The following is a 24,546-nucleotide window of genomic DNA, read 5'->3' as shown; positions in this document are numbered from 1 at the left end:
GATGCATGTTTTAAACGCATTATATTTAGACCTCTTCTATAATGCTTAAAACTTGTTTTTTAAGACATTTTTTAAGAATGTTTAAATCAAAATTAACCGATTGAAACAATTAAAAACAGATGTTTTTTTTTAATAAAAAAAATGTTTCTTCAACCCTGGTTAAACATGTGTTTGTATTCGTGCTAGACGGCCTAAGTGGATAAATTAATCTTTATGCCATTAATATAAACAAGGACTTAGATAGCTGGTCCCATTATAGTGAATTACTGTAAACACCATGGATTAGATTGGTACTTTTGAAATTTTTCCCTTTTTTCGTCGGATCTTTCGATCGATTCTAATTCATGTGTAACGAAGTTTCGAAGCCGTTTTGAAAGCACGTGTTGATTTAGACCATTCCAAAGTTTTAGTTTATTAGACGCTTAACATGGCCAGACAGGCGTAGCTAGAAATGTTCTTTAAGAGAGATTTTTTTCAAAAATAATCGGCCTGAATAAAAAATTTCAAATTTTTTTGCTGAATCCAAAGTCAGATTAGGGGAAAAGGCAGAATCATATGGGGACAACGAAGGGAGAGGGGCGGTATCAGGGTTTGCCAATGTTCCCCCCCTTGGCTTTACTTTGTGGTCGAAGAATTATCATTTACTTCAGTTTAGTTCTCGTGAATTATTTAAAATCACGATGAAAAGAAAGAAATTAAATTAAATTTTTTAGAGGTGGAAATTTCCATTAGAGAAACGATATTTTATGGTGTAGTTCTTTTGTTTTAGCTTTTCATTAAAAAAATGAACAGTAGTCATCTACTGCTACATCCCTGGCAGCTATAAAAGAGGCATAGTTTTTAAGCAGAAGTAATGTTTTACTTCCGCCAGTAGCTCGCGTACCATCACATTACTGGATATTTTTGAAGAAAAAAGTGTTTTTGTTTAGGAAAATAAAATCTACTTTTGAATTTTCTGTTCAATTCTTAAAGAAAAATGCTACTTGAGTTTTTGCGTGCAATCAAGTATTGATTTTTTCGTACTAAAAATTACCTATATAATAACATGACGGCATGCGCGCCACTGGAGGAACTAAAAATATCTTTTTTCCTTTGAAAAATATGCGTCTTTGAGAGTTTCAACACTAAGGCGGGATGGTACCAACACGTCCCGGACATTTTAACAAAAAAACTGATACGTTGCTGTTTTCAAATATAAAAATAAAGTTTGAATTCCTTGTGCAAAAAGGTCTCCAGACATTATTTCATTTCTCATTGAGTGCATGGGGACCGCCAGTGATATTTAAAATGTTTTGTAGGAGTTAATTTAGCCCACATTAAAATGTTTCAACAATTTCACTAAAATATCTAACTTTTTGAAAAAATTGCATTTTGTATTTTTTAAAGTAAACTTTCACACCCTGTATCTCGGAAAGAAAGCTTTTGCGCACCCATATTTAATGAGATTTTCTTCAAATTCGGCCAAAACCTATTTGCCTGTGCGTTTACGGTTTTCTTTTGAGACCCCCTGAACGTGTAGGGATGGCCCTTCGTACTTTTTTCGCACCAAATGACTAAACACCGTAACAAGAAACAGCTTTATTTGAGGAAATGGGTTGTAACAGTTCGAGTACCTGCCTTTCTTCCATTGTGATCCCTCTAATCTACAAAACCATTATTTGTGTTAAGTATCCATTTCGGCCCAAGGCAATCTTCGGTGTTTTGGTACGTTTAGCGCTTGGCATTTACAAGGAAGTTTCGTATGAGAAGTTTTAATGGGATTTTTAGTTTATTACTTAATGATACTTTGTCAAAAACATTAGGAAATATATAGGTGAACCAGGTAGTGGTGCCGATTGATTGCTTGTTGCGTAAGGTCCTTGAAGTGCTGCGTAACACGAGTCGAAAGAAAAGCAGCGTTTTAGTAAAAACTAATAAATGTTAATGATGCATTAGTGTGTCAAAGTCACGGTCAAAGGGAACGAAGCTTACAACACTCTTAATCTTCGTTCTTGCGAAAGTTGCAACACCACAATGTGTGTGTAATTAATTCGAAAAAATGGTTGGTACCAAAGAGCGTGGCATGTTATCTAAGAAAATTGCTCTCTATGGTCTATTCAACAACGATTTCATCGAAAAAAAGTCCTCCACGCATTCGATCAGAGAATATTTATTCGACCGTAATGGCAGGATACCTGCCAAGTGCCTTCTCAATAAAAAAGGCTCGGTATATAAGGAGAGGCATACGTTTAAATGGGAAGAGGAAGCGAGACGCAGCGATGGAAGGTACCATCATCATCGTCATCTCACCGATGAAATTCTTTTCGGTCGTTTTTGTTCAGCCACATCCGGTTGACTTGGTTCGATGGCGTGCTGGGTCCGGTTTCTTAGAACGCGACGTTGTCACTCCCGATTCTCAGTTAAACAGTCCTCGTTAGTTCTTCGGTTGCAGGGAGTTTCCAGCGGATCGGCGACGCATGGCAACACCGGATGGTTCCGCGGTAGGCTCGATCCTTGCAAGGTCAGCGACTGATCCAGCATCTCTGTACGACCCGCCCCTCCTTCGCCCCCGCGCCGACTCCGCTTTCCTTCCTTCCTACGTTTCGACGCCGCGGGCGCATTCCGCATGCGGGCTCGGTGTTGCCGTCGCCTCGGCCGATTCGAGGACTTCAGGAATTTGTCACCAAGTAGGTATAGCGAATACGTCACGGTGCTATTAAGTGAGGCAATAATAAAGTCCCCTTTTCATTACGAGTAACGAGCTGTAATGAGGCCAATTGAAAAGTTCACACAGGTCACGGATGATAAAGATTCCGGTCTTATAAAAATTAATCAGCATGGCGTCAGTGGAAGTTAAGAGCAATTTAGCTTCCTATTTGGTACGAATTTAAGCAGAAATAAACTTCTACGCTGGCCATCGATAATCACTAAAGCAGCGATTTTTGCATGATATTAATTAAGATAATTACGTCGAGTTATTAAATAATGATCTTTCTTCAAAGCGCAGCGTGGAAAGTAGGCCGTGCGATTGGCGCGGCAGTGTTACAGCGCCATATTGTTCCGTGTGCTGCCTATATTTCCGCCTGTTTTGTCTTGCCGTAGTGATGTAACGCTTTTTGGATTTGTGAGAGAAAAATTAGGGCTCTACGGCCGACATTTAGTTATATCGTTACCGATAAAATTACGTATTCAATTCAAAACAATGAAACGTCAAAAACCTTAGGCGAGTGTCAAAATCGTTACCTGTCATAGGTCGTTCAACCGTGAGATCCGTTTAGTTTTTAAAAAATGGTGTAAAAAGAATCGAAGAATCGTGGAATTCCGAAATTCTGAAAAAAAACCGGAGCTTTGATTGAACCATAAATTGATTAAGTTATGAGGACACTGAGCAGACTGACCAAAAATTAGTATTTTAGATAAAATTCAGGTAGTAGATTGAAGAACTTAAGCAAAATATTCAAATGGACTGGTGGCGTACGAGCAAAGTTTTCTACAAGATTTTATGGACCAAGGCCTCAGAAAATGCACTACCCTGTATAGTAGTTGGAGGATCATATAAAATTTGAAAGCTCTATCTGCAGTAGATTAAACACAATAAAACAAAAACGTAATTTTTCCTTAACTTTTAGCACCCTGTAACTCCGCTTCCGATCGAGATCGGAAACATACTTATATGAACTTTTTTCTTTATTTTTCACTGGAGAAGACATATCTCAAATAGTGTCGTGCAATTCTGAAACGCCTTGTATAATTTTCCTTGTTTATTAACCTTCTTTCACTATTGTGTCAAACAGGCCTCAGGCCGGCATGTGGATAGTTATTTGCCGCTTCAAAATCCTTCCTTAATTGATCACGGACTTGAAAAAGTCCAATAATAAAAGATTTGTTTAACGTTTCCATATTAATATCGAACGATTTTGGCCAGGTGGTCAGTCAGAATTTAACCAGATGTAAAAGTTCAGCTGCCTGACCCACGTGCTTAGCAATATCTACGATGATTCAAAAAAGATGTATAATTAATTTTATGTGATTTTTGATTTTTTATGAACACCTGGAAGGCAAGGAGAACCCGAGAAAGGACTGCATCTGCAAGGAAAAAGTGTTAGCTTGTTGTATCAGTTCGAAGGCTAATGAGCCAATCATCGAGCGGACACATTTCCCTATACAGGGTGTAACAAATTCAAATCTATGTTTGGGGATTTCGAAAATGATAAGAGACACAAAGTCGGTTAAATGGAAGTGGCGTATTTTGGAGCTCAACAATACTCCATTTGTGAATTTTTAAAAATCCGGATACTTTCGGAAATATCCGATGAAAACCGAAAATTTGGATTTTAATTTTTTTCGAAAAACATTTTTCGGAGAAAGCTGATGATGAGATGTTATTAGAACACTTTTTGTGCACCGGTGTGATCGGTATTTTGACCACGATTGCTTTCTGAGATATTTTAAACTACTTTGGATTTTCTTATGGGCACCGTCTTGGATTTTTACAAAGTTGGAATCGACATGAAATTTCCTTTCCAGTAATGTATTATATTTCAGTATTTTAGGAGATTTTACATAAATAAAAGTAAAAAAACCATTTCCATGTAAGGAGCCTTGAGTTGCATTGTCACGTTAAGTCAACAAACGTCAGATTGTATCTTATTAATTTGTTTATTAAACAATGAAGTTAACAAAACACGATCTGACGTTTGTTGACTTAATATGACAATGCAAGTCAGGGCTCCTTACATGGAAATGGTTTCACTTCTTTTATTCATACAAAATCTCTTAAAATACTGGAACATAATACATCACTGGAAAGGAAGTTTCATGTAGATTCCAATTTTGTAAAAATCCAAGATAGCGCCCTTAAGAAAACTCAAAGTGATCCGTAATATTTCAATCTTCTAGTAAAAATATCGATCGCAACAATAGAAAGCTAGACAAAAAGTGCTCTAATGATATCTTATTATCAGCTTCATCCGAACGATGGCTTTCGAGTTTTTTGAAAGAAACTAAAATCCAAACTTCGGTTTTTATCGGACATTTCCGAAGGTATTCGGATCTTTAAAATTCGCAAATGGAGCACTGTTGAGCGCCAAAATACGCAACTTTGCCTCCATTTGACCGACTTGGCGTTTCTCGCCGTTTCCGAGATCCCCAAACGGGGACCCGAATTTGTACACCCTGTAGACACCCTGTATCTTCCAACAGGCAAGTGGAGACACTAACTCGAATGCGAAGCTAAAAATGAGTACTATGTCTGTCCTGGTTATGTGGTGCTAATTCCACTGTGAAACAAATTATCCAATACGGGCCTCGTTCTACTTTCCCTCTTTACGTAATTTGCGTAATCTACGGTAAGGAAGCGCCTGATTAGAGATCTGCTGTAACACTTCCAGGTACCGTTATTCCTCTAGATTAACCCTCGCGCTATGTTAACAACTGCCAAACATGCAACAATAAATAACAGTTCGCAAACTGTTTCACGGGCTTGTCTCAGACGTAAATAATCGTTTTCGCATTCGTAGTCGGTGGCCACTATCGTTATTATTAAATCAAGTCATACAAGGGGAATTGTTGTAAGAGAGGAGGTTTTTGCAATAACAATAACTGGACAGCCGCACGATGTGAATTTTAAGCGAGCATTGGTTCATAGCTTCAGAAGAAGTCAGTGACAGCAACGATTTTGCCGTTTCAACCTTCACCGATGGTGTTTCAATATAACGGAAATAAGTTCGTCGAAGCATTCCCACACGAGCAATTAAGCCGATTCCACCTTAAAGGATGTTTCTTATTGGAATTCCTCGCCTATTTCATCGCTACAATGTCGGTGATTCCGCTAAGTCCTCTAATTACCGGTAGACCGTAATTAATTCCCGACTCATAATTTACGCAGGTTATTGAAGGGAACCTGCGACTTTTTGACAAGTAAATTATACCAGACTTTTTCAACATGCCGGATAAGTAATTGCTGCAAGTGCGAACCGGTATATCGGGTATGATGTGTTTGACTTGGCTGGATCGGTGGATGGCTTGGATGGCGACCAGTGCTGGAGGCTGCACACCACTCTGCCCTTTCGATCCTTCCCCCTGTTCCAGGATTTCTTTCCATCGTCAACACTATCCAAATTGCGATTAGGACCTGCCCGTAGCCCTGCACGGTCGCCGGAGTTCGCTTTGTCTTCACGAAGACCAGAAACAACGCATCTCCGCCTCTGTGCGGAAGTACTTATCGACTTGGAAAATACTTTTTAGTTTTAATAAGTAGATTCTCGGAATCTTCGACAACTCGAGCTGTTCATGTGGGAATACCGTGAAGACATGACCGTTTCTGGGTAGGGCACCTTCTGCTATGTAAATACTAAGACGATTCGGTCATTTTGTTGTTTACATAATACAGAGTGATTCATTGACAATGGGACAACAGAAAGCTGGAGATACTACAGGTCAAATGATGAGGATTGGGAAAACATGCCTTATCCGAAAGTTGGTAATTTCGGATATACAGTGTCCGTCATATACATATATGGAATAATGGCGATAACTTTTTTAATAATTTTTCTATCAAGAAATGTTTCAAGTCAAAGTTACAAAGCTAATTTGTTGCCACTTTTTGATGACCTTGAACTTTTGTCTTGCCCCCGAACACTCCAGTGAAGTCCAACTATAGTTTCTCAAAGTCACCCTCTATTTCCGAATTGTTTTATGGAATGTGCACTTATTTGCCCATGCACATATATCAAATTTTACTAGGGTTAGATAAGAAAAATTTTGACAAAATATTATTTTCGTTATATTATTCGAAAAAATTAAAAAGCAAAATAATAAAAACGTCCTGTGTGTTTTTTAAAAGTCAAGGAAATAACATTCCGGGAATTAAAAAAACAGTCTCAATTTTTCGCTCGGTGAAATAGAATGGCCAACCCGGTCATCAGATTTAAATCCCTGTGACTTTTTCCTTTGGGGGCATTTAAAAGATTGACTTTATGAGGATCGGCCAAATAACGTAGATGACTTGAAGGCTCGTATCGTTGGTGTAACGTAATCAATCAGGCAAGACACCTATGTTCAGATGAGAAGATCATTCATGCAAAGAATAGCACTGTGTTTAAATAATGACGGAAAACATTTTGAGCAAATGCTTTGAACATTAAATAACAATGCATTCTTGTAAGCAGTAAATTGTTATTTTGCTTTTCTTATCGAATTTAATTTTTTTGAATAAACTAAGGAAGCTATTTGTTTTCTTGAATTTTTCTTGTCTAACCCCAACAATTTTTGATACATCTGTATGATTAAATAAGTGTAGATTTCATAAAATAATTCGGAAATAGAGGGTGACTTTGAAAAACTATAGCTGGACTTCCTTGGAGTGTTAGAGGATAAAAAAAGTTAAAGTTATTAAAAGGAAACAACAAATTAGTTTTGTAACTTTTACTTGAAACATTTTTTGATAGAGAAATTATTTAAAAAGTTATTGCAATTTTCCCATATATGTATATGCCGGACCCTGTATATCCGAAACTACTAACTTTCGAATAAGGCACATTTTCCCCAATCGTCACCATTTGACCTGTAGTACCTCCAGCTTTCGGCTGTTCAATTGCTAATGAATCACCCTGTATATTCTCCAAAATGTAGTTTTTGCAGCCGCTAATTCAACCTGTTTTATTTCAATGTTGTTCAGTGGCGAACATAGATGTAACCGGGCGCGGGGGAGCACTACCTCTTGATCGGCGCCTGATTGGAAAATAGGGCTCCATAGGACCAATTTCCTACCAGACCGGGTACCTATGAAGATTCCCTCCTTTAGGAAAAAAAAGGTTTCTCTCATGCCGGGTTCCCTGATGCGTCTGGCAGCCAACTGCCCCAATTTCTGCCAGCTAATCACCTCTTCTTTTAGAGATAATTCCTGTTCATGTTCAGCTAAATTTAATTCCTCTCCACCTTTATTTGTATCCGAAATCACTTCTTCTTCTCTAGGAGTGTAAAAGGGCCTTGGGCGCTTTTCTTCGTCCCAATTCGGGAGCAAATAGAATGATTTTCGGAATACCTTTCTCAGTAAATTTCTTCTTACTTCTGTGAATGCTGAGCTGTCCAGGCTGGTTTTGAACACCTTCAAATCTCTTTTCCAAGAGTAAAAATTGCGGTTTCAATCGAAGCTAGGAGGTAGCTGGAAAGGCGGTTGTGTCCTGCTTCTTTGTACATTTTAAGTTCGAGATTTTCAGGTACTTCGATGGAATATTATCAGAATTTAGTGGTATTTTATGAGTTTTTAGATCAGAAACTCAGTTATGGAATTCCAGAGTAGAGTGTCACTTCCGCCATATACTGGAGGTTGGAAGTCCGAAGAAGAAGGAAGGGAATTTTAAGGCAGGTCTTACCTAGGAGGTATGATTTTAGTTTTTGAATCATTGTTACAGTGATTTGTTCAAATCTTCTAATAAATCTTTTAAAAGCGGTTCTACGGGTCTTTCTTCATTTAAAATATTCATCAATTATGACAAAACCAGTTTCAATATCTTTGAAGTATTATAAGATATGAAAATTCTATGTATGGAAACAGCAACTCGGCACTAAAAGAAGGTATTAAGAACCCAGTTAAACCTAGAATTCTGAGGATTTTGCAGAGGGAAACTTTAAAAAATGGAATAATGACGTCTCCTGCAATATGCATTCAAAAATGCAAACTTCTCTTCTTTAAAATAGACATATCTTTGCCAGGTATGCTCCTCAAAGTCCATACTCAACCAGACCTTTAAATTATAAATACCCAGCGCAGACACTAACTGTCTATCAGAAAGAAGCTTATTATTAATGGATAAAAGTGTTAGAAAAGAAGCTCTTTACATTATTAATTAGCTTTAACCATATCCTTTGGAGGAGTACTATCAGACTGTGTCATATGAGTATGAGAGTGAGCATGCGTATAAGTGTGACCGGTGAGCTGCGACTTGTGAGTGTGACCTGTGAGCCGTGAGTGTGAACATAAGGGAAAGTACGAGTGTGAGTTTAACTTGTAAGCTGGAACCTGAGCGCGAATGTGAATGTAACAAAAACTGCTTATTCTTTGAACGCTCTTTGACGTCACGTTGATAATACCAGAAAGAGACGAATTTGAGAGATCTATAATAAGCTTTTTACTTCCTGAGAACTATTATATTCGATACAAAAAAATGACTAGATAAAATTGATTTCACAATTTGGCTTGTAGGAAGTAGGTGCTCCTAGCATTCCCTGCTCTGTGCTGCGTGTGCACTATAGCTCCAGTTGCCAGGACTCTCGTGGGTACCCAAATCCCCCTTAAATCACAAATACCTTATATTCCCTAATTCTAGCAGCCTCACGCCTAACAACATACCCAGTCGTAGCAATCAGAGCTGTAGCCTGCACACTCCCTCAAAATTCCATCCAAAGTGCGAATGTAGTCGATGGCATAGAGCAGTGTCTTGACCTTACTTATCCTCTTGCCTCTGCAATCATAATTTTTTAACGTAAATTGCCATTTTGGCAAAATAACAGACCTGGTGTTTTGAATGGGAATTGCGTTCTTCAGCTTAACAAAAGCATTGTTAACAGCATGTACCCTCCTCCTCTCCCTCGCATTCCTGTTCGCCACCACTTGCAGAGGTTTTTGGCTGTGGGGCACGTGCTTGTTTTTCTCCCTCAGAGGTCTCTTGGTCTGCGTCTCTTCGATCTCCCCATTAAAATATAAATGGCACTTCACGTTGTTGATATCTTCAAACCAATTATCGCAAGCTATTTCGTCCATTACGCTCATGTGGGCATCCCCTGATGACCTTTAACCGCCGAAACTTTAGTAAAACTGAAGATGGTATCATGGCTGTAAAAAGGTATTATCTATTTGACTCGTGTTGTTTTTTACCCGCATTTTACACCTGGACGATAGGGCGTGGTTAATAATGTACTCCTTCGCAACAAATTTCAGCTGCCTCCCGAAATACAGGGTGTCCATTTAACAGAACCTCGGACTCCTATGAGCTTACTTGTGATTTCATAAAAAAACCAATGTTGGGGGTGTATATGAGGCGAATTTTAAAATTAGGGGCAACCCTACGGGGTGTCCCAAAAAAGCTGGACGTCGTGAAGTGGCATTTTTTCCACGTGATAGAATGCTCTGTTGATCTTGTGTTTTTTTACCCCTGGATGCAGCGATTCGAAGCTATGAGGTTTTAAAAGAAATCGTAAAAAAATTAATATCTGTGTTAGCTTTACATAGATTTTGATCATTTTCGGACAGATTCTCATGTGATATCAGCTTAGCAGGCGTGAATACTCATTTTGCCAAAAATATACACAGGGTGTTCGCAATAGCGACTTTAATTTCCACCTTTTCAACCTCAATTTTTTCGATTTTTCCAAATAGAATGGAGTGTTTTTTGTGGTGTAGGATGAAAGAAAATTTTCTTCAATTCGATGTAAAATATTACAACATTTATTTTAAATGTTAATGGATTGATTAATTATTTCGGGAAAAGCCGCATTCACGGCTAAGTGCCTGAGTGTTAATCATACGTTGCCATGGCTCGATGTCTTTTTGTTTTAAATTTTGACAGCTCATTTGCTATTTTTGTTCCTTCAAAATCAGTTTATTTTAAACCTGGCCATCAAAGTGAATAATACTCAACAAGAATTTACTAGTGCGGTTTGTGTGACTGGTTCGTGTGATGGAAATTGTTCATTAACATAACGGCACAACGATTCCTAATAGACCACAGCGATTTCCTAATAGAAGACATCCCAACGTAAGAAGCCTAGAAAGTTTCAAGGAGCGTTTTGAACAAGAATAGGAAGTGAACAAGAAGTGTTAATTATGAAGAGAAAAGTTGAAAGAAGAGCGTCCTAAGAGAAGAAAATAAACTGGACATCACTTTATCAGTACTAGAAAATCCAAAAATTAGCGTAAGAGAAATTAGTCAGGAGGTTAATGAGCTGTCAAACCTTAAAACAAAAAGACATCAAACCATGGCAACACATGATTAACACTCAGCCACTTAGCCGTGAATGCGGCTTTTCCCGAAATAATTCATCATTTCATTAAGATTTAAGATAAATATCACAATATTTTGTACCAAAATGAAGAAAATTTTCTTTCATTCTACGTTACAGAAAACACACCATAGTATTTGAAAAAATCAAACAAATTGACGTTGAAAAAGTGAAAGTTAAAGTTGTTATTGTGAGCGCCCTGTATGTGTTATTGGCTCAATGAGTTTTCATGCCTGCTAAGCTGATCTTACAGGAGAATCTATTCTAAAATTACCAAAATCTAGCTTAAACTGACAGAGATATTGATTTTTTATAGGACACTACACACGTCTAAAATATCTTTTTAAATTTCGCAGTTTTGAGTCGCTGTATCCCAGGGCAAAAGAAAATTAGGAGCTAACATGGGACCAACAAAGAATTCCATCACATGGAAAAAAATACCATTAAGAAAAGGCCCTTCACGACGCCCAGCATTCCTGGGGCACCCTGCAGGATTGTTCCCAATTTTAAAACCTACTTTCATTAGATTCATATACAGGTGTTTTAAAAAAAGGGTTCAAGAATGAAGTGTGTGATTATTCTAAGTGAGCCCATTCTAAGAAAAATAGTTCCTATTAATACGTGTCTGCAAACTCACCGTTTTCGAGATACAGGGTGTCAAAAAAAAGAATGCCAGTGTTGCTGTCTTTGTTGTTGTTGTTATTGCTTTCTGTTCATAGAAATGTAATGTTGCAAATGTTATTTAGTAGTGTTAACTGTTGTGCTGCCAGTTTCTGTTAGTAAAAAAATACGTTTTTATACTAATTCAGAGATAGCCGATATGCACTGTATGTACGGTCGTGCAAAAAAATCGTCTAGCTTCTTTTCGGCGAAGATGTGAATTCTGTGTGCAAATGGCAGGTGAAGATGTACATCTTCCTTAAGTAAGGAAAAAAGTTAAAACTGTTTTTGATCTTGTTTTTTTTGACACCCTGTATCTCAAAAATGGCGTGTTTGCAGATCCATGTTAATAGGAGCTTTTTTCTTAAAATAGACCGAAGAATCACATCTTTCATTCCTGAACCTTTCTTTTAGCACCCTGTAAATTCCGATAATCGTTTTTTTACAAAATCACAAATAAACTAATAGGAGTATAAGGGGCTGTTAAATGGACACCATGAATATGCTTGAATTGGAGGACTGATTGGCACCTAATGAACGTGCTGGTCAGAAATTACGCGTAAGGGGTTGTGAAGCTTAAAAGCAATTTTTTTACTCATCGCCACAATTTTCCTCATTAGAAAGGTACCTACTGAACTTCTAGGGAAATACCAAATGCGGCAATCAAAATGCTGAAGAAGTCATTTCCTGTCCTGGGATATGTATATATGTGCATGACATATCGACGGTATGCGAAGGAATTCGACGATGTTATCCGTCGTGATATTCTTGCCTTATAACGTTATTTCTTGCTCCTACGTGCCGCCTCGACATAGAAGGTAGGTACCTCGAACAATTTTTTTTACCATGGTTCTCTATGGCATGCCAATTGACTTTAAGAATTTACTTCTTTAATGTTTCAGTTATGAGACCAAAGGTAGAGGAATTCAAAGTAGGGAATACATCGAAGGAAGTTGAAGACTGTGGTACCGAACCGGTCTTATTAAGGACGCTGCTACAGGTGAGCGGATATAGCAGGTTTCAGAGGAAATTGGTTCGGTGGATAGATGGTTATTTTCCCAGTTTTTGTTTATTTCTAGTTGGAGGAATGTTGTTGGTGTGAATGGCCACTTTGCTGGGAATAAATAGAATTTTTGATAAGTATATGATAAAATTCAAATATTCAACGCAGACTCAGAAATTGAATATAGATATGATCTTTGCAAAGCATGAAAACATTTTTGGGTCAGTAAATATAGTGGTTGTTCCAAGATTGAAATCAATATCTCGCAAACTGAAGGAGCTGTGATATGAAAATTAAACATATAAGTAATCCGTGAATTGTTAGGTTGAAATATTTATTTTGTATTTTTTCAGATATATTTTATATATTTTTCATTCTACAGTATGTCTCCATACGGGGTTCTCAAGAGGAGAAAGTTTCTTATTTTTCATTTCATGAAAAAAATGCATTCTTCATGAAAGTTTTTGCTTGTTTCAAAACGGTTGAATCATTTCTCGCTGTTTCAATTTTCCTTTTCGTTACAGAGAAATGTCGAAGAATAGTTTCGTTCAGTTGAAAATTTTTTACGTCCCAAAAATCGGTTCTCGTTTTCACGGCATCGTAATCTAAATATTTATTTATTAAGCTTTTATTCAACAAAAAGGAGGAAACTACAAATAAAAATTTCATTCGATGAGCACTCAAATCAAGGATAACCAATACTTTTATTGAGATATTGTATTCTCTGATACAACCACGTTCTCCACTAACGGTACTCTTTCATCTCAACATGTAAGGTACTGGATCCATCACAATCCCTATTTCCAAATCGCCCGTAATTGGTAATATTCTTATTATTTATTATAATATTCTTAGTACATCTTATTAGTCATTTTAATGGCCTATCTTTCTACGAGCATTTAGCTACGTATAACTTTACTGTATCTCTAATTTTCGCAAAAAGTAAAGTAAACGCAGAATACTTTAAGGTAATGCGTATTAAGGATTTTAAGATCAAACTCCTTGTATATCAAAAATTTAAACAATGCTATGGCGTCACCTATTGAAGAGAAGCTTAAGTCGCACACTTTCCTACGAAGGAAATCTACCGATTTACTATACAGATGGAGCCTCAACATTTTTTGAAGCGGCCACGTAAGATTTGACATTGACATTAAAACAGTGACGTTTAACAATTTGCAAAAATGTGAAATTGATAATCGAAAAAGAAGTTTTAATAATGTTCGCAGTTTTATAATTCATTTTTAATTAAATTGCAGTCCAATCAGGTTTGTATACCTACTTATTAATCCACACATTTCCACACCCAAAATTCCCACTTCAGCAATACCCTAGCCTCAATAGCCATAGCATTATAATTTTATTGTCCAAAGGTTGAATATATATTCTTAATAGGCAGTTCTCCTTATACATTAAAAAGTGCGTCACAATTTCAGATAAGCACCATGACTGAACCAAATAATGGGGTCGCAAGGCCGCCAGTCAAGGCTCAATATCAATTCAATGGCATCAACTCTAATAACTCCTCTAGGGGTGCTTCCCCAGTATCTCGTGCAGGACCAATTCCCTCATCGCAACTGCCCCCATCTAGAGCTAATATACCAATGGCCCAGTTGCCTCCTGCAAGAGGAACAGCACCCGTGATGGGATTGTCTCAAAGAGTCAGTCAGCTAAGTGTTTCCAGTCAAAATACTCCAAATTTAAGTCCAAATAAGTTCAGTGCCTCAACACCCAATCAAGAGCTGCAAAATAGTGTGTTTAATGACGTATCACCTATAGTGCCAAATGCATTGGAAAGTGTGCCATTAAGTAGTACATCAGATACTGGAAGTAAGACAACAGTCACACTTCCAAGTAATACTGCCATAAGCAATACTGTTTCAAGTAATTCAAACCAGAAAGTAAGTCAATATTTTGATCAAAGTGAGGCTTTCGAGGCACAACTTAACATGTCTCCTGTGGGTATGCAGCAAAGCAATCCTGCAGTGCAAAACAACCTTCCTCCATTTATTCAATCTTCACAGCCTAGTGGTCAAAATATAGCTTATTTATCACAACCCAATGTTCCTAAGAGTCAAACATCAGTTGGTCAGGGAAGCAGTGAAATGCAGTCTTTACCATCATTTAAACAAGCACCTAATGTAATTAGTCAACAACAACAAACTCCTATCAATTCACAAATGACGACAACCACTGCAGCACAATATAGCTCCACTGCCAGACAAAACCAAAACCCTCCATCACCTGCCCATATTCCCCCCTCAGCAAGTCAAGAAAATATGCTTCAAAGGCAAAGATATCCTCAGACAGTACCCCTAAATCCTTCACCTCAACAATTCAATACTGGGCTACCTCCAAGGAGTTCTCCATATAGACAGACAACTGCAGCCCCTTTACCATCTCAAAGGTACAACCCACAAATTAATTATAATGTGGGTCCTCCCATCAACAACCCAGCAATTAGCAATGCAAATGGACCTCTAAATATGCCTCCATCAGTCCAAAATCAGCAAAGGCCTCCAATAACCTCCAGTAGATATCCTACAGGGCCACAACCTCAAGGATATCCCACAGGGCCACAACCTCAAGGATATCCCACAGGACCACAACCTCAGGGATATCCCACAGGACCACAGCTTCAAGGATATCCCACCCAGCAGGGACAATATGTGTCTCAGCCCAGTGTTGTTCAAACTGGATTTAGTAGATTGTGGGGCGCAGAGAAATATGATTTACTACAAAGCCCAAATATCTTGCCCCCCACTAAAGTTGAACCACCTCCAGTTAATTTGGGACAGGAGCAGCTAAACCAAGCCAACAGTAGTTTAGAAGTGTTTCGATGCACCGTAACAAAGATCCCAGAAACTGCATCTCTTTTGCAAAAATCACGTCTGCCTTTAGGGCTATTGATCCACCCTTTCAAGGATCTGAACTATCTGCCAGTCATCCAGTGCACTGTCATTGTAAGATGCAGATCCTGTAGGACTTACATTAATCCTTTTGTGTATTTTGTGGACTCAAAAAGGTGGAAGTGCAACTTATGCTTCAGGGTGAATGAGCTACCTGAAGAATTTCAGTTTGATCCTGTCAGCAAAACATATGGAGATCCCACAAGGAGACCAGAAATCAAGAGCAGCACCATTGAGTATATTGCTCCTGCTGAATATATGTTAAGACCACCACAGCCTGCTGTTTATTTATTTTTGTTGGATGTTTCCAGGTAGGATTTAAAAGAAAAAAATTATTAAGAAAACTCTTGTTAATCTTTCTTACAGATTTGCAATAGAGAGTGGATATCTAGAAGTTTTAAGTACAGTATTGTTAGAGGAAGTAAAAAATCTGCCTGGTTAGACAAGTTCTTGCATTCTTGAGGTTTAAGATATGTTTTAAGTTGTTATTTATAGGCGACGCTCGAACACAAATAGGTTTCCTTGCCTATGACTCAGCTTTACACTTCTTTTCCCTGTCGGAAGGTCTGAATCAGCCTCACGAAATGACCATATTGGATATTGAGGATGTATTCTTGCCCACTCCTGATACTCTTCTGGTTAATCTGAGAGATCGGATGGAGCTGGTAGAAGATTTATTGAAATTGCTGCCTCAAAGATTCGCCAATAGTTTTGATAGTAATAGTGCTTTGGGGGCAGCGCTGCAAGTCGCTCATAAAATGATGGGTGCAACTGGTAAGTGATTTATTTTCATTTAGGTTAATTTACTTATTAGAAACGTTTTTAGTTAATAGTTAGTGTTCAGGGGGTTTTTAGGTTGAGGAATTTGATTTTTAGAATTTTTAATACTGACGGTATTCAGTGCTTCACAACTTTTTTGTGTCTTGTCTATTTAGGTTTTGTGTGAAAATATTTTTTTCCATCATTTATTGAGAGAAATTTACTCTCAAAGTTTGTAATATTAACGCTTTGTATTTAAGTTGCGAGAATTGAATCAAGTTAATGCAATTAAATCATAATAAAGACGATGTTTGCTTATCTAAGAATGAATCAGTAAGTATTTGCTGCTTCAAACAATGAGTAAACGATTTTGCTTCGGTTTGATATGATTGTTCCTTGTAATTTCGTTTTTCAATATTGCTGATACTGAAGTGATCATGGATTATCTTTACAACCAGGAGGTAGAGTAACAGCCTTCCAATGCGCCTTGCCTAACGTGGGTCCCGGGGCAGTAACTGCCAGGGAGGACCCCAGTCGAAGAACCACGGCCGAAACTCCCCTTTTGAATCCCGCGAACGATTTCTACAAAAGGCTGGCTTTGGAATGTTCAGGGCAACAGATTGCGGTCGATTTGTTTATAGTGAATTCGCAATATGTTGATATCGCCACGATCTCGGGCATTAGCAGGTTGGTGTTAATAGAATCAAGGCTATAAAACAAACAATCGCATATCTTGATTTAGATTCAGTGGAGGCTCAATTCATCATTTCCCGTTGTTCAAGTCGTCAAGACCGCAAATGGCTCAGTCTTTCCAAAGAGAGCTCAGGAGATATTTGAAGAGGAAAATAGGTTTCGAGGCGGTTATGCGGGTGCGATGCACTCGAGGCTTGACAATTAACACCTTTCACGGTATTCGTTAACTAATTTACGAGAAGATTTTGTAATTGTCTAGATTTGCAGGAAATTTCTTCGTGCGGTCAATCGATTTGCTCTCATTGCCGAACATCAATCCAGACGCGGCTTTTGGAATGCAAGTCGCAATCGAAGAGAATTTATCGGAAAGTCAGAGTGTTTGTTTCCAAGCGGCTTTACTTTATACTTCAAGCAAAGGTCTGCCTTTATTTTCTTATTTTTAATTAAGTGAAAATAGGAGTATTTCCAGGCGAAAGGAGAATTCGCGTCCATACTCTGTGTTTGCCTATCGCCAATACATTACAAGACGTTATTTATTCAGCAGATCAGCAATGTATTATAGGCCTTCTTAGTAAAATGGCCGTAGACAGGTACTAAAAATTACCTATTAAAGTATTAAATAAATAACTCGCAAATTCAGGTCAATGCAAGCATCACTATCCGACGCAAGAGAGGCTTTTATCAATGCCGCAGTGGACGTCCTTACATCCTATAAATTCTCCTTGAATATGGGCAACTCGAGCTCCGGACTTTTAGCTCCAGAGCGTCTTAAATTGTTGCCCCTCTACATAGCGGCAATTCTCAAACATCCCGCTTTCAGAATAGGGGTTCCCACTCGGTTAGACGACCGCGTGAAGGCGATGATCGACATGAAGACCTTGCCACTGCCGTTGCTGATGCAGCAAATTTATCCCGATCTGTATCCAGTGCATAATCTGGAAGCACAAGAACTGGTGCTTAATGGGGAAGAGGAACAAGTTCCCATGCCCCCCCGGCTTCAATTAAGCGCGCGCTGTTTGGAGAATAAGGGAGCGTTCCTCATGGACTGTGGAAGTCGTATGATGATCCTGGTGGGGCCTAATGTTTCCAAGCAATTTTTGAACGAAGCTTTAGGTGAGTCACTTAAATATGTCGATGTTTTATAAAATAAACTTTCTTGCAGGTGTCCCTGACTACAATTCTATCAATGAGGAAGCGAATGAAATTCCGATTTTAAATAATTTGGCCAATCAACGTTTGCATCAATTCATCAACTATTTGAACGATGAAAAACCGTTTACCGCAACCTTGCAAATTCTCCGAGACAACAGTCCCAATAGAGTGGTTTTCTTGGAGAGACTTATTGAAGATAGACTTGAAAATTCATTGTCATACCATGAGTTCTTGCAGCATCTGAAGACTCAAGTGAAATAGCAGTACGCGAGGGATTCTTATTGGTTAACGTATTTCGGGTCGGGGAGGTTATTTTAACGTGAAGCAATTTCGTGTTTAAAGCGGGGGTTTCACAAGACTATAATTGGTGAAATGTGTAAGTACCTATAGAATAGAGTGTAAAGACTTTTTAGGGAATATTATCTGATGAAGGGAAGGCGGTTTTGTTGCTACGAAAACGGATATTGTGTTTTAATGCATTTGATGGAACCATGGGTGCCCGTTTTGATTTACAGTGGCTTAGCTTAATTTCTGATAGTGTTTATACCAAAAAAACACAGTTTTATTACATCTAATTAGGTACATCTTTAATTAATTCTTGTCTAAACGTCAACTTTAATCTGTTATTGTTATGAAAAATATTGTATTAAAGATTAAGCACAGCAAGTTCTTGTGCATTGTGGAGTAGTAGTAGAAGTAGTAGTAAAGTGTGTGCACTGGGGGAAAGAGTCGAAGCTTAACGATTAGGTCCTTTTCCCTCCCCAATCCACCCCTTTTACGTGCTTCAATTCAAGAGTTGGAAATTCATCTCGGAAGAGAAAAGCGGTACTCAAAATTCTAGTGTGCGGGTTGGACAAGATACCCTACCTTGTGTATATCCCGCTGAATCCGGTATAGCACAAAACAAGTACGAGCCCTAACAACTAAATGTTCGAGCGTTCTACAATTTTTATAAAAAAATTGTTTCTCAGCACTACTCCAAGATTTTTGGCAATTCACCTAAACATTATTGTTGTATAATATATTTTATATCGTTATGTGATAACATTTTTATGTTTAATTTGTTGCATCTACAGGATTAGAATTTAACTTATTTAACACATTTTGCGTGCAACTTAATATTCGGACGAACTTACTTGGGTTATAAGAAATCAATTGAAATTTCATATTTGAAACCACTGACGTTGCTAATGTTATATAATCGATCCTTCGTGTTGAACAAGGTGACCGAACTTGAATGTTTTTAATAGGTTACTTATTAACTACTTCAAATAAAAAAAAAATAAAAAGATATTCCTTAAATATTTTTTTCGAGATAAGATGGCGGAATCCGGACCAATACAGAGAGAAAGGTGGAAGTTTCCCCTTTTCTTAGACTAGGACTAGGGAGCTTCTCTTCCGTCGATAGGCCTCACTCGAACTATTACCCTTCATACACGGACATGTGTTGTGTAAATCTCATTGTTTATGCAGAAGCCAACGTCTTCGACAAGTTGATAGTAAGTATCTTTACCTTTTTTTAAAAATAGCCTGTATTAAAAACAATAAAAATTTAATACACGATAAATCAATTTTTGTAAGAATGGCAGCTATTTATATTAAGTTGCCAATCTGTACGAATGACTTTAATTTTTTTATCTTCCACAAGCTAACTTTATTTTGATACTTTTTTGTCTTTTGTAAAATTTTTGCAAAGCATACAGTTTCTGTACAGTTTCATTGTTATTTCAAGGACACTTTGTATAACTTAGTTTATTTTCTGAGCATAATTTACAAAAATTATATCTACATTTTATCAAATGTTACTAAAACATAAATATTTAGTTAATTTTTCCGTTTAAATTCATGCGCTCTCCTCTTGATGTTTTTGACCAACAATTTTAGCTCCACATTTTTCATTTTTTCAAAACTCTTTTCCTCAAGCTTCGTTCTTTTTTTTTGTTTTCCTGCAGGGTCATCATCTTGTCTGCGTTTGATTTTCTCTTGTATTAGCGTCTCCATACCTTTGGTTTTTTTGTAATGTGGATCTGTGGGATCTATGTTGTAATGATGACTAGTGAAAATGGCGGAAAACCGTTCGTCCTCTACGTTAATCTGTAATAATAGAATGTAAAAATGCATTTAAAAATAGTTTGTTATTGGACAAGCACATAATGAAGGACATCATCCTCGACGGAGAAGTTAGGTTATTACCGAAGCGAGTGGCGCAATTCTCCTTAGGGGTTGATGCTCATTATATGCGTGTAGAATCCTAATACTTTGTCCACGACTAAATATCTATACTTTTCACAAATCAACTAAAAATCAATTTTTTAAAAATTTCATTAGCAAAAGCATTTGTTGTTTACCTTTTAACCACAAACTCCAATGCATAAATAGGCCAAATTAATATTAAATTAACTTTTTTTCAACATTTTCTTGTCTCCTGATTTAAAGCAGGCTTAATTTTATGTTTACAAACATAAGTAATATTACTCTGTTCTTATGAAGCCATAAACAAACAATTTTCTTGGAGGATCTTACCTTAAAATCATTATCACCACTAATTTCTTCTTGGACTTTTTTCTTATTTTTATTTTTCCTCTTCTTGCTTTTCTTTTCCCCATCATTCTCCTGGATCTTCTTAAGGCTAAAATGCTTTTTATTATCTTCCCCTTCCTCATTCATTAAGAGCAAATCTAGTTCTGCTCGTTTCTGATGCTCTTCTTCCAGATCCACTTCTTGCACATCTTTCTTTTTATTCTGTTTGCTCCCCTTTTTAAATTCTGGATTGTTGAATTCTTCAGCAAAGTATGGGTCATTCATATCTATATCAGAGGGTATGTCACTGTATGAGTCTTCTTTATTAGATGTCTTTTTCATTTGCTTCTTTTCTTTTCGTTTTTCCTTCCTTTTATCTAGGTATTTCTGGAAAGGGGTTTTTTCCTCCCCCTGTGCCAGTCTTTCTTTCATGAGCTTGTCAGTTTTTTCTTTGAGGCTGACACCCCAAGAAATCTCCATTCCAAGATCCTTGCTGTGTTTCTCTTCTTCCTTTTCATGAATGTCTTCCAATAAGGCCTTATACTTGTCAATTGCACTCCCTGACTTGAAATCTTCTAACTCAGAGTCTACACCACTGTTCTCTTCTTCTTCCTCTTCACTGCTGGAAGCTAAAAAATTCTGCAAATCTTTCTGAGAAATATCATCAATCTTCCCATTATTTAATTTCTCAGCAAACTCCAATCTCTCAGGGTTAGTTTCATCCCAAGTTAGCTCCACTTTAGCTTGCTGTAATGCAGTGGTAGTAAAAAATCTTGGCTCATATTTATCAGGCATTTTGTCACAAGATTCTTTTGGGATATCATCAAATGTCATGTCATCAGGAATGAATCGCAAATCCATTTTAGTTGCACTGGATTCATACTCCATTCCATCACATTCTGTATAAACTTTGTTAGCAGAATTTGGGCTATCAAAAGTGATAACTGCATAGTAATATTTGAGACGATTTAACTGGTATTGTCGCAGTTTCTCCATGTGGAAATTTAAGCCTTCTTCAGTCTCATTTTCTTCTTTGTTTATATGGTTGTTTTTAACTAGTTCAATTGGGCCTTTCACCTCTTCTTCTTTTAATCCTATATACACTTAAGGTGCAATTCATGTAAAAGAACATGTATGTATACTTACTCTTTTTACCATATTCTGATGGGTATATTACAACTGATTTGATAATTCCTCCAGAAGGCAAAAAGGAACTTAATATAATCATAACATCCATAGCTCTAATACGGTCCCAGTCTAAATTACAGGCTGCCAATCTATATGTTGCTTCTTCTGTTCTGTCAGCATCAGCATCAAGTTCCCCCCATTTGTGGTCAAGTTCTTCAGACTCTGACACCTCATCATCAGTTTCTTCATCATCTGTTAATTGATTTTCATTTAAATTACCTTCAATGCTTGAAGACCTTATTAATTACCTGAAGAACTTTCTGAGTACAAAGTCTTTTCACCACGAGCATAATCTATACCCAAATCTTTTAGCTTCAATTTCACCTCAACACTTATGCTTTTATCTCCTTTAGCTTTTGTGTTTAGTGTGTTGGTTTGATCCTCCTCATTGTCACTCAAACTAATTTCTTGATCACTATGAACCTGTTTTGAAAGTACCTGACCACATTTTTGGTCATTTTCATCCTCAGAAGAGTCTGATACATCATCTTCTGAGCTGAGCTCATAGTACTTTCTCAAGTCGTTCTTTGAGCGAAACTCGACTGGTCTTCCCCTTTTATCCGAGGTGTAATTCGCTTGAAACTGTTTGCCTGTGAACATGGACTGAAACCGCTTGTCGATTTTCACTTTGTTGTGAGCTTTGGGAACCTTGCGGAATTTTGGTTCTTTGGAAATGCGGTCAAAACGTTTGTCTGGCATTCTGGATTGTTTTCAAAGCGGGAAATGGGTGAAATTGAGGAAGTTTCAAAGAGAGGCACGCACAAAAACGCTCTAAACGAAGAATTGGTTTTTGAGGTTAGGTTTGTCTTCAGAACGTGTTATTTATGTCAATGTTTTGTCTTTGTTTCATATTGCGCGATAGACAAAGATAAGTTTGCTTTTGACTATATAATGGATACGTTTTAAGAATTTTAATTTTCTTTTGTTTTAGCAGAATCGTGTAGACAATGTAGAATTGGTTGAGAATTGTCAAGTTTATTTTATTTTAGTGCTAAGTTTTAATTCTTTCATAGTGTTTAAGTACTTATTATCTCTGGCAAGTAAATACTCAACTATCTGAATGAATCGTGGGTAGGTGATTTAGAAAATAATCTGCTGCTTAACACCGAGAAGAAAATGGTAAAAATAACTTTATGTTTCTTTAAATTTCGTTTCTCATTGTTTTGAAATCAGACCCCATTAAATGATAGATTGGGCCGCAGGCTAAAGGTCAGCCGCCTTATCAAATTACATCGTAATAAGCGACTGATTTTATTTATTTAATAAGACCTGTGGTGGAGGCCTAGTCAGCAGTAGCATGAGATATTCTACGCATAAAACCGGTTGTGAGTGTTTGAAATAGTGCGTTTAACATGGAGAACTATACATCTGATAGCAGCGATAGTGAATCGAGTAACAGAATTATAGATTTAGCTTATTTACTAAGGAAGCCTGAAGAGGTAGAGCGGATACTTAATGAGCATTTGCAAGATGATGCAAAAAAGAGGTTTGAAGTGGAGAAAATGATTTTACATCATAATGAGCTAAACTTTCTTCCTAGCAATTTATGTAGGTACGTAATAAATTAAATCTACAAGGCCATGGCGTCCAATACCTCACTAATACGTTACAGATTTGTTAATATTAAATGCTTAGATCTAAGCAATAATGGTCTAACAACTCTGCCTAATCTATTTGAACACTGCCAGTTAACAAACCTTCTTCTGAAAAATAACCTCCTGACGAGTGAAAGTTTGCCCAAGGAATTTAGTCGCTGCCCCTCATTAAAAGAACTGAACTTGGGAGGAAATTCCCTGAACGAATTCCCGGAGCAGATCTTCAGCTTCCCCAATCTGCGTTATTTGTATTTAGGGGGAAATGGCATGAATAATATTTCAAAAGATATTTGGAAACTTAAACAACTTCAAGTTCTGTCTTTAGGAGGGAACAACATTACAGAAGTGCCTCTCTCAGTGGGCCAACTGAAACATCTGCATATGTTGGTTCTCTGTGAGAATCAGATCGAAATCCTCCCCTCTAACATAGCAAATCTTCATAATTTAAAGTCTCTTTTGCTGCACAAGAACCGTCTGAGGACTTTGCCGCCTGAAATTATCGCTCTGAGAAATTTGTCAGAGCTGAGCCTAAGGGAAAATCCTTTAGTGGTCCAGTTCGTGAGCGATATTACCCACCAACCAGCTTCTTTACTCGAACTTTCAGCCAGAGTTATTAAACTTCACAACGTGGAAGTACGACCCCACGAAATACCGCACACTTTGAGTGTTTATTTGGATTGCGCGCATAGATGTGTTAATCCTTATTGCAAGGGTAAACAGATAAACAAAAACATTAAATATTGTTGATTTATACATTTTTTTTAGGTGTGTACTTCGATAACAGAGTGGAGCACATTAAATTTGTTGATTTTTGCGGTAAATATCGGATACCACTGCTACAGTACTTGTGTTCCTCGAAGTGCGCTAATGGTCCCATGGAAGAAGTTCCCATGAGGCCTCTCAGGAGTTATTTAATGAAGAAAGTATTATTAGGTTGAGAGATTGGTTGAAAATTTTTAATATATAAAACAAACAAGGATTTTGTGTTCAATTTTTACGCACCATAATTGTCCGCACCAGTATTTCAAATTGAGCAATTAAAAAAGCCTTGCGTGCTAGCACCATCTATGAGGTTTTCAGTAAACTT

At 37.4% G+C, this 24,546-nt stretch overlaps 4 protein-coding genes across 5 annotated transcripts; 2 read left to right on the top strand and 2 right to left on the bottom strand.

Annotated features, from left to right (window-relative positions):
* Positions 1 to 9,178: 9,178 nt before the first annotated feature.
* On the bottom strand, positions 9,179 to 9,913 carry LOC136408351 (helix-loop-helix protein 6-like). Of its 2 annotated transcripts, XM_066389281.1 has the most exons (3): positions 9,495 to 9,913; positions 9,332 to 9,443; positions 9,179 to 9,272 (listed from the first exon to the last, which is right to left on the bottom strand). In XM_066389281.1, the coding sequence occupies exons 1-3, from the start codon at positions 9,749 to 9,751 to the stop codon at positions 9,198 to 9,200; spliced, it is 444 nt and encodes a 147-aa protein (XP_066245378.1). In that variant the 5' UTR covers positions 9,752 to 9,913; the 3' UTR covers positions 9,179 to 9,197. The 2 variants fall into 2 exon arrangements, with proteins under 2 accessions (XP_066245378.1, XP_066245377.1); XM_066389280.1 differs by having other exon boundaries at positions 9,332 to 9,913.
* Positions 9,914 to 13,777: 3,864 nt separating this feature from the next.
* Positions 13,778 to 18,822, top strand: Sec24AB (Protein transport protein Sec24AB). The gene is made up of 10 exons (XM_066389550.1): positions 13,778 to 13,911; positions 14,080 to 15,863; positions 15,919 to 15,989; positions 16,048 to 16,326; positions 16,770 to 16,998; positions 17,054 to 17,220; positions 17,272 to 17,421; positions 17,474 to 17,594; positions 17,645 to 18,117; positions 18,167 to 18,822. Exons 2-10 carry the CDS (start codon positions 14,089 to 14,091, stop codon positions 18,415 to 18,417), a joined length of 3,516 nt encoding a protein of 1,171 aa, XP_066245647.1. The 5' UTR covers positions 13,778 to 13,911; positions 14,080 to 14,088; the 3' UTR covers positions 18,418 to 18,822.
* A 1,090-nt stretch (positions 18,823 to 19,912) lies between these two features.
* Positions 19,913 to 22,640, bottom strand: LOC136408528 (ESF1 homolog). The gene is made up of 4 exons (XM_066389562.1): positions 22,113 to 22,640; positions 21,823 to 22,056; positions 20,680 to 21,770; positions 19,913 to 20,250 (listed from the first exon to the last, which is right to left on the bottom strand). Exons 1-4 carry the CDS (start codon positions 22,561 to 22,563, stop codon positions 19,981 to 19,983), a joined length of 2,046 nt encoding a protein of 681 aa, XP_066245659.1. The 5' UTR covers positions 22,564 to 22,640; the 3' UTR covers positions 19,913 to 19,980.
* A 361-nt stretch (positions 22,641 to 23,001) lies between these two features.
* LOC136408532 (leucine-rich repeat-containing protein 58) lies at positions 23,002 to 24,427 on the top strand. Its single transcript, XM_066389568.1, has 3 exons — positions 23,002 to 23,416; positions 23,477 to 24,171; positions 24,225 to 24,427. The coding sequence occupies exons 1-3, from the start codon at positions 23,217 to 23,219 to the stop codon at positions 24,395 to 24,397; spliced, it is 1,068 nt and encodes a 355-aa protein (XP_066245665.1). The 5' UTR covers positions 23,002 to 23,216; the 3' UTR covers positions 24,398 to 24,427.
* Positions 24,428 to 24,546: the final 119 nt, after the last annotated feature.

This window comes from Euwallacea similis, chromosome 4 (genome assembly GCF_039881205.1).
Source record: "Euwallacea similis isolate ESF13 chromosome 4, ESF131.1, whole genome shotgun sequence".
Classification (NCBI taxonomy): domain Eukaryota; kingdom Metazoa; phylum Arthropoda; class Insecta; order Coleoptera; family Curculionidae; genus Euwallacea; species Euwallacea similis.
This window is presented reverse-complemented; position numbering and strand designations above follow the sequence as displayed.

What these genes read in the sequence shown, in the direction of transcription:
- LOC136408528 (XM_066389562.1), bottom strand. Translation starts at nt 22,563, where the DNA reads ATGCCAGACAAACGTTTTGACCGCATTTCCAAAGAACCAAAATTCCGC. An exon ending in GTACTCAGAAAGTTCTTCAG is followed by an intron (nt 22,057 to 22,112) that starts GTAATTAATAAG and finishes ATCAATTAACAG; the next exon opens with ATGATGAAGAAACTGATGAT. An exon ending in GTGGTGATAATGATTTTAAG is followed by an intron (nt 20,251 to 20,679) that starts GTAAGATCCTCC and finishes CTATTATTACAG; the next exon opens with ATTAACGTAGAGGACGAACG.
- LOC136408532 (XM_066389568.1), top strand. Translation starts at nt 23,217, where the DNA reads ATGGAGAACTATACATCTGATAGCAGCGATAGTGAATCGAGTAACAGA. An exon ending in CTTCCTAGCAATTTATGTAG is followed by an intron (nt 23,417 to 23,476) that starts GTACGTAATAAA and finishes AATACGTTACAG; the next exon opens with ATTTGTTAATATTAAATGCT. An exon ending in TGTTAATCCTTATTGCAAGG is followed by an intron (nt 24,172 to 24,224) that starts GTAAACAGATAA and finishes CATTTTTTTTAG; the next exon opens with GTGTGTACTTCGATAACAGA.
- LOC136408351 (XM_066389280.1), bottom strand. Translation starts at nt 9,751, where the DNA reads ATGAGCGTAATGGACGAAATAGCTTGCGATAATTGGTTTGAAGATATC. An exon ending in GCTCTGATTGCTACGACTGG is followed by an intron (nt 9,273 to 9,331) that starts GTATGTTGTTAG and finishes TTGTGATTTAAG; the next exon opens with GGGGATTTGGGTACCCACGA.
- Sec24AB (XM_066389550.1), top strand. Translation starts at nt 14,089, where the DNA reads ATGACTGAACCAAATAATGGGGTCGCAAGGCCGCCAGTCAAGGCTCAA. An exon ending in TTTTTGTTGGATGTTTCCAG is followed by an intron (nt 15,864 to 15,918) that starts GTAGGATTTAAA and finishes TCTTTCTTACAG; the next exon opens with ATTTGCAATAGAGAGTGGAT. An exon ending in ACGATCTCGGGCATTAGCAG is followed by an intron (nt 16,999 to 17,053) that starts GTTGGTGTTAAT and finishes ATCTTGATTTAG; the next exon opens with ATTCAGTGGAGGCTCAATTC.